This window comes from Gossypium arboreum, chromosome 12 (genome assembly GCF_025698485.1).
Source record: "Gossypium arboreum isolate Shixiya-1 chromosome 12, ASM2569848v2, whole genome shotgun sequence".
Lineage (NCBI taxonomy): Eukaryota > Viridiplantae > Streptophyta > Magnoliopsida > Malvales > Malvaceae > Gossypium > Gossypium arboreum.
The window spans coordinates 14,405,352-14,416,550 of record NC_069081.1 but is presented as its reverse complement, the minus strand read 5'-3'; the positions used below and the strand labels follow the sequence as shown (position 1 = coordinate 14,416,550).

Sequence of the window (11,199 nt, the reverse complement as noted above, 5' to 3'; positions counted from 1 at the left end):
TGTCATACAAGAGAATTTAATAGAAGAATTTTAATTACGGTAACAACTGGACCTGAATTTTTAAATCTGAAAAACAGTGGACTAAATTCTTGAAAATAAAAGTAGTAGGACCAAATTCCAAATGTATGAAGTATATAGGGACTACAAATAAATAATCAACCTAATACGAAGTGTGGACTACAAATCATACTAGTATATATAAAATGAAGGTACTAGCTAATAGTCTTGTCTACCTAAAGGCCCGCTTAAAACTTGGGAGGGTTTGGACAAAACTATAGGCTCGAAAAATGGGCTTGAGCAAAAAAATTAAGGCCGGTTTAGAAAATGGATCAGACCTCAAATAAGGTTTTTTTGGGGTCAGGCTTGGTCTGAATTTGCAAAAAAAAAAAAACTTGCAGTTTTGTTGCTGTTTTTCTACTGTTTTGCTGTCATTTCACTATTATGTTACTACTATTTTGTTGTTATTGTTTGGATATTGTATAACTCTTGTTTTATTGTTAATTTTGTTACTATTTTAGAGGTATTTGCTTATTAAGTTACATCTATTTTAGTGTTATTTAAGTATAAATATTTTTTTAAATTTTATTTTTAATTTGTTGGGAAACATTTATTTTAATATTTTTAGTGTTTTTAATGTATTATATATTTTTATTTTTATATATAAAAATAAAAAAATAAATTATTACGAGTGGCCTGAGTTAGGTCTGGGTTTTAATATTTTTACCCAATTCGGGCTTAAACAAAAATTTAAACCTATTTTTGAGGACAAATTGTGTCTGGACTTATTAATAAAACCTAGAATTTTAAAAGGGTCAAACTTAAACCTAATCCAACCCGACCCAACGTAACCTATGGACAACTATTATAACTAAGGGCCTTCATTTTGTTAAGAGAGGAGGTAGGACAGCTGTCCTTTTTTCTTTTCCATTTTTTGTCATTGTAAGGTAATGATTTATTTTCAATTTTGATGCCTTTTTTAAGTTAAATTTGAGATTTAATCCCTACACGTTAATTTATCATAATTTGTTTCTCTTATTTTTATAATGTTAAGAAAAATATAACTAATACAATAATCCTGAGACAATATATAATTTTATTTATATATATATAGTCATTAAATATATAATAAAAGGTTAAATATTTGATATCATTCGATCTATTACTTCATGTAGCGTTTGAATTAAAATTTTGAAATTTAGATTTCAAAATAATATAAATTAAATAGTAAACTATTTAAAATGTAACATTCATGTTAATTTGAAATTCTTAAAATAATTTTGTATTTTACAAATTCATGTTGTCATAACTTTTAATATATATTATATTGAATTTAAACTTATTTGTTCATAATATATTATGCATTTCATATTTACCATTTACGCAGTAAATAAAATTTAAATTCTCAAATCCATTCCTATATGGAGCATTAATGAATTATATAATTCATATTCGAATAATAGATTTATTGTTTAGCATTGATTTATACTGCATACAAATATAAATTAAAGAATATAAATTACCAAAATTCATTTTAATTTTAATTCAAATATTTTAGATATTTGAATTTATTACTAACATTTGAATTACCCATAAAAATTGATATTTAAATTGAATATCCAATTTATATATTTAAAATTATTATTTGAACTTAAACTTCTTTCCAAAAATAAATTGATAAATTCTAACATTTTAAGAATTTAATTAATGAAATATTCTATTTTTAATTGTACAAGTGTAGAAAATTGGGAAGATATTATGATAATATTACTAAATGTAACATTTATTTTTATTTTTTTCTATACATAAAAAGAGAGAGTAAGAATTATATATTTTATGATAACAATAAATAGCGAATGATTGAAATTTATTGTATAATTTAAAATCGGTAATGATTTAAAAGTTAATTTAATACAATTAGAATTATATTTATAATTTAGAAAATAAAAAAGTATACAAATGTAATTATTAGTAATTTTATTAATATTTTTATAGTTACGAAATTGTTTAATAAATTTGATTTTTAATGAAACATTTCCGGGAGAAGAGAGAAACAATACTTGTATGTGTAAAAGGAATATGTAAAGGCCTTCCTTGTGTTGACACGTGGGACCTGGGTATGGTGTTCTTTCCTTCCTAACGTTATACAAAAGAGTTAAATTTTAATTTTGATTTTTTATTATATTTAAATTGAAGATTTAATTTTTAATTAGTTTAAATAGTTGTTTTTATTAATTTTTTATTAAAAGGTTATGTTATTATATATAATTTGAATACTAAGAGTATTGGTGGGTGACACATGACCTTTTATGTCTTTCGAGTTTGCTTTATTCTTCTTTTTTTTTTTTTTATATTATAAGACAATTGTCAAATTTTAATTTTGACCCTATATTATTTTAAAACTTGAAATTTAATCTATATATTTTAATTCTTAATATAAATTGATCCATCTATTTTTGTAATACCTAAATAGTTAATATTGTTAACTATTTCAATTAAAATCTTGGCGTTAATTTTCCAATAGAATACTATTCCCACAAAAAATATTTTATTATGATGAGTTCTTATTTGTCTTTTTTTTAAAAAAATCTATATAAATATTTTCAATGTTATTTTTATTGTTCATTACAAACAAGTGAATTTTTTTAAAATTTTAAAATATCATATCAATAAATTCAACGGAATAATTTTAACACGGGTAACAATTAAATTTAAATTTTAAATTTAAAATACCAAATTCTTGAATATAAAAATAAAAGACTAAATTCTAAATGTAAGTGTAATATAAAAATTATAATATTATATATTAACATTTAAATTTTCACTTTATAATTTAATACAAAGTGAAGTTGGAAAGTGAGTGATGTGAAGTTTGTAGTATTAATTTGGAGAAACGTCACCTATGTAATTATTGGTTGGATTAGCATGTGCAAACGAATTAAACCCACCTTTATGTCTCACCCAAGTTGAAAACTATAAGGGCTACCTGTTCCACTAATTGCATGTTATGTAGCTCTCTCTTTTTCTTTAATTATATATATATATATTTACTAATATTGATCATCAACCTAATTCACATCACCGTTGTCCTAGGCCTTCATGCTGGAATTAATCATTTAAGAAATAGGGATTCTACTCTCTTTCATAGAAATATTGACACTTGTCATCACATCTTTATTTTATGTTTTCCTTTATTAAATCCAAAATCCTCCTCTATAATATTCTATAATCATATTACACATATATCTATTAATTTATTCCATAAAAAATATGTTGTTTTATTTATTGAGTCTACAAGTTTAGAAAGATTTTTAATTATTCATAATTTTTTTTTTGTAAATATAAGAATAAATACACCTTAACGCGTTTAAATCTATGTTCTCCTTCTTTGATAACGATATCAACGCCAATTAAACTAAAACTCAGTTGGCATATTTAAAAAAAATTTGTGAATATAAACGAAGTTATACTAGACCACATAAGAAACCATAAAATGAAGGAGAGATGTCATGTAGTGAAGTAGTCAAGGGTTTAACGCGCACCACAAAAACCTTATTTGAAATGCCCTCCAAATTCAGGCACCATTACCATTTGCCAGGCTAGGGCTTGGGGGCTCACTTCATATGTTATGCACCAAATATTGAAACCAAAACAGACTGATATGTACCAATCTTTGTAGCCAATGAACCCCACATGATTGAGTACCTCTACATCTTCTATTTACTGTGATATTTTTCTTTGACTGATATGCCAAAAAACAAAAGGAAATACAAGCAACAAGAATCTAAAAAACAAAAACAAATCAAGACAGATCCGAAACAATGGATTGAATCACAATATTATAGAGGTTGAAGACCCCATTTTCAAAATTTAGATGCAATGCAAGACTTGAACGATACTTCATGGCCATCTTTATTCTTTGGTTTTCGGGATAAAATAATGACAATGGTAACCCAATTACTAAGAAAGAATTGTTGCCAAACTTATATGGTTGTTACAATGTTTTCAAAGCAAAAGATGGATGCTAATAATCAAATATGAATGTGATTTTGATAAACTAGCAAACAATCACCATCTTGTCCTCACTATTTGAAAGGACTTCTGAAAATATTATTCGGAAGCTAAATCAGATTAATTTAAATATCTAACAACTAGTCATTGCTTTATTTAATCTTCACAAACATACGGCTGTTTATCATTAATTGGTTAGGTTACATAATTACAAGCAAGTTTTAACCATTTCTGGTGGTTTCCAAGTCATATTAAAGTACAAAAGTGCTATCTAAAAATACATAAAAAAAAAATATAAATTTGAATGCGTTGAAGTATATTATCAAAATAATTTATAGCTATTCATATTTCATCTCTTTTCAATTCAAATCCAATATCTATTTAATTCCAACTTTATTTCATTTGAACGAACCAAAGCCTTTTATACAACATTCGGACCCATATGTTTGAAACAATGTTGGTTGGGTTTATTTGCATTTCAAGGAACAGGATAATATGAAAAGAAAACATATATCCATACACCTAATTCAATAATATTGAAACCATGTGCTACAAAAGAAAAAAAGAAGAAATAAATGAATGCTCTATTCTTGTAATTGTACCCAGAAAAGAAATTATTTTCAACTTTCTTTCTTAGAGAGAGATAAGGCATTGTGTTGAGGGAATAAAAATGGGAATAGCACATGCATGCAATCTAATTTTTTAAGAACACAAATCTTACAAATTATATAATAATGACATTTGGTATACCAAATTTAAGGTTCTTTGCCAACAAATTATTTCAGAAACACAAGCATATGCATGGGCCTCCATTCGTCTTTGGAGGAGTGGAATATGCTAAGCAATGGCTTTTCTCACCACATGGGTTGGGGATGCTGCAATTATTAATCTTTGGGTTTTGGTCAAAGGGGTCCCCCTGCATTCTATCTGTCTTTAGCAGCTTTTGTTTGCCTCTGTGTTTTGCATGGAAGAAAAATCCCAATGACAATAAATACATTAGACTAAAAAGTCAGCAAATAAGTGAAGACTTTTCCTATATAAATTAAATATAATTCCTGCTTTTATCTATAATTCTCCAGCACTTAAATCTCAAACTGGTAGAGATGACTAAAACATGATGCTTTGTGTTTTTACTGCCATTTTTATGGAAAAATGTTTAATGTAGAAAGAACATAAAAGGAAAAATAAAACCCTGCCATGTGCAGGTTAAGTACCATATTTGAACCCATCAACCTTCGTGAATCATATACTTTAGCACTTACTCAAAGATGGGAATCTAATTTAGATTCATTTTATAATAACTTTTTTCTTTTTGGTTTAGAAAAGCTAGTTTTATCTGGAACCCTTGAGCAATAATTTAATGCAATGAGTAACAAGGCTTGGTTGCTAAGCAAATTAGGTACAGCTTTATTTTTGCTTTAATGGCCAAAACTGCATACTCATCACCTTCTTCTGTTATGAAAAAGCATTTTTCATTTGGTTTTAATTCAAAGATTAATTATGTTTTCACCTTAAGAGCAGCCTCCAAAATCAACTAACAATCAAACAAAGAAGCAGACGCCATAACCGCATCAATATCTCACAAACTTTTTTGCATTAAAAACCCCAACTTCCCTCTTAAGAGAATTAAACATCATGAATTTCCTTCTCTTTCACTCTCTGTTTGCTTTATTTTTTAAAAAATTTCTGTCATAGAAATTTCCTTTTTTCTTTTGTTTGCATGCAAATGCAGCCTGGTATGAAAGCTGTTTGAAGTTTGAAGTAAGAAAAAGAGTTGAACTTGTGCTGTAATTCTGTGTGTGCAGAAAGGATATTCAATTTTGTTTCTTTAGCTCTGCATTTGGAATTTGAGGGAAATATCAAAACATTCCTTGAAACACCCTTCAATCCCAAGGTAAAAACTTCTTATTTCTCAAACTATTTTAATTTTAATTTCTTTTTCTTTTATATTAAATTCAAAAGATTCTGTTTTTAAATAGTGTGAGAATCTGACTCTGACAGTCTGTAATTAGAGACCATCTTGGAACAATCCAAAGTCTTGTGTCTTAGAACAGTCCAAAGTCTTGTATTAATTAAAAACTCTAATTAAGTAGTCTGGCCGGATGGCTGTTGACTTAAAGAATTATTGTAGCCGGTGATAAAGGGCACAATTTCTTTTCACCAATAATTTGTGTTTACATTGACATGGGGCGGTGTGGTTTCTGGGTTAAGACAAGTTACTGAAGAAAAACAAATGTTGGGTGAATTTAGCACTAACCCATGATTAGTTTGTTGATTTCGGACAATGATGTTGGGTGGTCCTTATACCAACAGAAGCTTCATTGTCAAACCGTTTGAATTAGTGATAGGGAGCTTAAGTAAAGAAGCAAGCGTTGCTGATGTTTTGATGGTATTATTTGTAGCAATTTGAATTTTGGTGAGTGCAGTTGAGAGATGGGGATGGATGGTGGAGAAGAGCAAATGCAAGAGCCAGCAGGCTGCAAGGAAAGAATTTTCGTTTCGGTTCGTTTACGCCCTCTCAATTACAAGGAAATAGCTAGGCACGATGTATCAGACTGGGAATGCATCAATGATAACACAATCATATACCGGAACAGCCTTTCGGTTTCCGAGAGATCAATGTACCCAACTGCCTATACTTTTGGTAAGAGTTCAGATTTCAGTTCTTGTATGTTTGATTGCATTCCTCAGTCTATCATTTATTGGCATTTTTATCATGTATGGAGATGAGACCAGCATTTTCTAATAGTGATACTCTTTTCATTTCATGGGTGGTCTGCCGATTTTAGACCGAGTTTTTAGCCCTGATTGCCCCAACCAGCAAGTGTATGAAGCAGGAGCAAAGGCAGTTGCTATTTCAGTTGTCAGTGGTATAAACTGTGAGTGCATCTCTTTTTAGACTCCCCATACCTTCCTGATCTCCTCTCTCAATTCTTTAACATTTAACTATTTTTCAGCGAGTGTTTTTGCCTATGGACAAACAAGCAGCGGAAAGACATATACGATGATTGGAATTACCGAGTATGCCATGACAGATATATATGACTACGTACAAAGGGTAATGAAGATGCAACAGTTTTGTTGCTCACTCCTAGTTTTTCTTTTCCATTGTGTGTCTCCCTTTGACTAAAAACAAACTGTACTTTTTCTGTAGCACAAGGAAAGAGAGTTTATCCTGAAGTTCTCAGCTATGGAGATTTATAATGAATCTGTCAGAGACCTCCTTAGTGCAGACAGCACTCCCCTTAGGCTTCTAGATGATCCAGAAGTGAGTTCAGTCATTTGTTTGTAAGGAACTAGTTATCTTATGGACTATCTCACTAACAGAGCTAATTTGATAGAGAGGGACCGTTGTTGAGAAACTCACCGAAGAAACACTGCAGGACTGGAATCATTTTAAACAGCTTCTATCTGTGTGTGAAGGTAACAAATTGTCTCAACCAGTCTCCCTTTAACTCGCTCATGACTGTATTTTTAAGCATGTCTTGGTGCACTTCGGCAGCTCAAAGACAGATAGGCGAGACTTCTTTGAACGAGACAAGCTCTAGATCACATCAAATTTTGAGAGTGGTAATGTTGTCTGTTTCATTGCGAAACTTCAAGATATTGTTCACTTGACAATGATTATATTCTATTTTAGTTATTAATCTTTATTCATGTGGTTATGTCACTCATCAGATGATAGAAAGTTCTGCACGAGAATTTTTAGGCAATGGAAAATCAAGTACCCTTGCAGCCACTGTGGTATGAACAATATATACTTTTCAGTCAAGGATTTGTTGTTACAACAGATATTGGGAAAGAAACTTATGTTCTCATTCTTTTATTGTCTAGAATTTTGTTGATCTTGCAGGAAGTGAGCGTGCATCTCAGACATTATCAGCTGGTGCTAGGCTGAAAGAAGGTTGCCATATAAATCGCAGTTTATTAACGCTTGGAACTGTTATCCGTAAGCTGAGGTTAGCTTATTAAAATTTTGTATATATTATATATTGAACCAAGTAATCATTACCATATCGTCTTATAAACTTATATTTGACTGCAGCAAGGGAAGAAATGGGCATATTCCGTTCAGAGATTCAAAGCTTACCCGTATACTTCAGTCTTCCTTGGGAGGCAATGCTAGAACTGCTATCATTTGTACCATGAGTCCAGCAAGAAGTCATGTTGAACAATCGAGAAACACCCTCTTATTTGCAAGTTGTGCTAAAGAAGTGACTACCAATGCACAAGTCAATGTGGTCATGTCGGATAAAGCATTAGTGAAACAACTGCAAAGAGAATTGGCTAGACTAGAGAACGAGCTGAGAAGTGCAAGAACAACTTCGATTTCCTCTGATTCTGCTGCATTGCTAAGAGAGAAAGACCTCGAGATTGAAAAGGTTCAAGTTGCATTGTTCTTCAGTCTCTTGCATCACTCATTGAATAGTTTTAGAAGCCTGGCTGGTGGATATTTCTTACAAAATAGTTTTTAGCTGGCAAAATTTCAAATTCATCCTTATTTCAAGAATATAGATAAAATAATGAATTATTCACTTTACCTGCATGCTTCATGCAGCTAAAGAAAGATGTGGCCACACTGAAACAGCAAAGAGAACTTGCTAGGTCTGAGGTTGAGAATCTGCGACAAGCGGTAACCAATGAAAGTCCTGAAGATGAAAAACCAGTGAAAATATGGGTTTGTGTGAATTACTACAGCATTTGATGCTTCTTTTAAGTTCACTTCTACATACAAAGTTTAACTTCTAGTTCTACATGTCCTCCTCCATCAGGCAGGTCCAGATCCTCATTACCCTAAACTGAGACTGCAAAATTCGTGGGACTTTGAACATTCAACCATTGGTACACCTGTCATGGCCGTTGGTGCTAGATCCTTCACCCCTTCAGATAGACAAAGCTGCAGTTCTGAAGAGAGCTTCCTCCAGCTTTCTGACTTTAAATTGAATATACCACATCCCAGTTCCTCTCCGCAGCTATCACCTAAAATTCCTGATTTTGTTGGAAGCAATATGCCCCAGGAGGAGAATGATGAACTTGTTGATGAAAATTCAGAGGCACTTTGCAAGGAAGTTCGATGCATTGACTCGGGAAGGTCAAGTATGAATAGATATTCAGACTCAAATTTGTCAGAATCTAGCCCAAAGAACTACCAAAACTATAATAGGTCATCTCTAAGAGAAAACAGAGCTATTTCCGGATTGATGGATGTTGGCAATGAAAATAGATCAAAGCGACAATCCGTGTCACTCCAATTGAAAAGCAGTAACAACCACCCAGATATTGCTTTTCCATCTCCTGAAAAATCATGTTTATGGCAGCTAAAAGAAGAAATATCTAGCTGTAGAAGCTTGAAATTAACTAGGAGTATAAGTTGTAAACCGAGTCTAATGACCAGTTTGACCTCCCAATGGATTGAAAGGCTAGGACAGGATGAGAGCACACCTCCCATGGGGGATGAGAAAGATTTCTCTGGAAGACCAGATAGTTTGCGGGGAGAACTTCCTGCATTGAAGTATGATCTTCAGAACGAGAGGTTGTCTAGAAATGGATCTCATAGTTCTTCAACTAGTGCTACTGAATACGAGCTTGATGCCCCGATAGCAAAAAATAAATGTCAAAGTTCTGGCATTGAGCATATGACTCCGGTTGTCCCAACTCCAGAGGATCAGAATAATACTGTTTTCTCTACTTCAATGGGAGGAACAGAAAAAATGTGTGATCCTAAGTATGAGAAGCAACTTTCGGATCATGCGGTCAGTGTTTCATCTTTTTAATCAGCCGTCATTAATTGCATAATTAAAACAAGAGATCCATGCTAAATAGTAGCCATCTTTTATATGCATCAGAATTGCATTCTAAATATGATATTGTTCATGCATGACAGGTACAGGTCACAGAGCCCATTTTACATGGCAAGGATGTTAAAGACGTCGGATTAGACCCAATACCAGATAACCATGAAAGCTCTTCAGAATGGCCTTCAGAATTTAAGAGGCTTCAAAGAGAGATCATCGAACTCTGGCATGCTTGCAATGTGTCACTGGTCCACAGGACCTACTTTTTTCTACTATTTAAAGGAGATCCAAAAGATTATATATACATGGAGGTGGAATACAGGAGGCTGTCATTTCTCAAGAGTTTATTTTCCCATGGTAATCAAATGGAGGTGGCAAATGAACAAGTCGAAAACCCTGCTTCAAGGTATACTTGATTCATTCTCACCTAACAAGTTCAGAGTAGATTTTGGAACATTAGTGATAAGCACCCTTTTTAATCCAAAACAACTTAATTATCTCTATGAATATGTTGTAAACAGCGCCAAGGCTCTACGTCGTGAAAGGCATATGCTGAGTCAGCAGATGAGCAAGAGACTGTCCAATGAAGAAAGAGAGAATTTGTTCATTAAATGGGGCATCGGGTTGAACACGAAACATAGGAGGTTGCAGTTGGCTTACTGTTTCTGGACTGACTGTAAAGACATGGATCACATTGCTGAGAGTGCGGCCATTGTTGCAAAGCTGGTTGGGTTTGTAGACCCAGAGAAGACTTTTAAGGAAATGTTTGGGCTCAACTTTACATCAGGACAACAATCAAACAAGAGAAACCATAGCTTGAAACGCATTGTATTGTCTTTCTTATAGGTGTTATTTAAGCTAGCTTTCATACAAAATTTTCTCCTGTTTGATTATCCCCACCGATTTGTTTCATTCACACGCGCACACACACAGACACACATATACATGTATCTGTTTTACTGTCTACAGACTTCAATTTTGAATTTTCTGAGTCTGGTTTTAATATAGTGCTAGAGTTTGTAAATCTTCTCAAATTCGCTCAAGGTTTTATCAATGGTTGTGCTTTTTTATTTTTTTAATGAAAATCACAATCTGGAGATGGGGAATGATTGTCACCTTTTTTTATTTTTATTTTTATATGTAGTCACTATATAAATGTTTTTAATGAAATCCTTTTGAACATTTGGTTACGCTGACTGGTTAACATCAGAAATAATTGTTTTTTTTTTTTTAAATCTCATTAGTTTTTTTAAATTTCGAAATTGAACAAATTAGTACATTTCAAAAAAATTGAAGTAATTTAAACCATGCCAATTTCGAAAGTGAGTAACTAAAAATAATTAATCACGGCGTTAAAAGTCTTCCATCAATTGTACATAAATTGGTTTGGTATAAT

General features: G+C 31.8%; 1 protein-coding gene across 2 annotated transcripts; it reads left to right on the top strand.

Annotated features, from left to right (window-relative positions):
- The first annotated feature begins 5,123 nt into the window (after positions 1-5,123).
- LOC108476765 (kinesin-like protein KIN-7H) lies at positions 5,124-10,888 on the top strand. Of its 2 annotated transcripts, none has more exons than XM_017779083.2 (15): positions 5,124-5,407; positions 5,814-5,902; positions 6,435-6,652; positions 6,798-6,887; positions 6,966-7,066; positions 7,163-7,276; positions 7,350-7,431; positions 7,511-7,578; positions 7,687-7,752; positions 7,843-7,967; positions 8,054-8,390; positions 8,567-8,686; positions 8,781-9,761; positions 9,893-10,209; positions 10,325-10,888. In XM_017779083.2, the coding sequence occupies exons 3-15, from the start codon at positions 6,442-6,444 to the stop codon at positions 10,647-10,649; spliced, it is 2,937 nt and encodes a 978-aa protein (XP_017634572.1). In that variant the 5' UTR covers positions 5,124-5,407; positions 5,814-5,902; positions 6,435-6,441; the 3' UTR covers positions 10,650-10,888. The 2 variants fall into 2 exon arrangements, with proteins under 2 accessions (XP_017634572.1, XP_017634571.1); XM_017779082.2 differs by having other exon boundaries at positions 6,411-6,652.
- The last annotated feature ends 311 nt before the right edge of the window (positions 10,889-11,199 follow it).

What these genes read in the sequence shown, in the direction of transcription:
- LOC108476765 (XM_017779083.2), top strand. Translation starts at nt 6,442, where the DNA reads ATGGGGATGGATGGTGGAGAAGAGCAAATGCAAGAGCCAGCAGGCTGC. An exon ending in GGCTTCTAGATGATCCAGAA is followed by an intron (nt 7,277 to 7,349) that starts GTGAGTTCAGTC and finishes CTAATTTGATAG; the next exon opens with AGAGGGACCGTTGTTGAGAA. An exon ending in AAGACCTCGAGATTGAAAAG is followed by an intron (nt 8,391 to 8,566) that starts GTTCAAGTTGCA and finishes TGCTTCATGCAG; the next exon opens with CTAAAGAAAGATGTGGCCAC.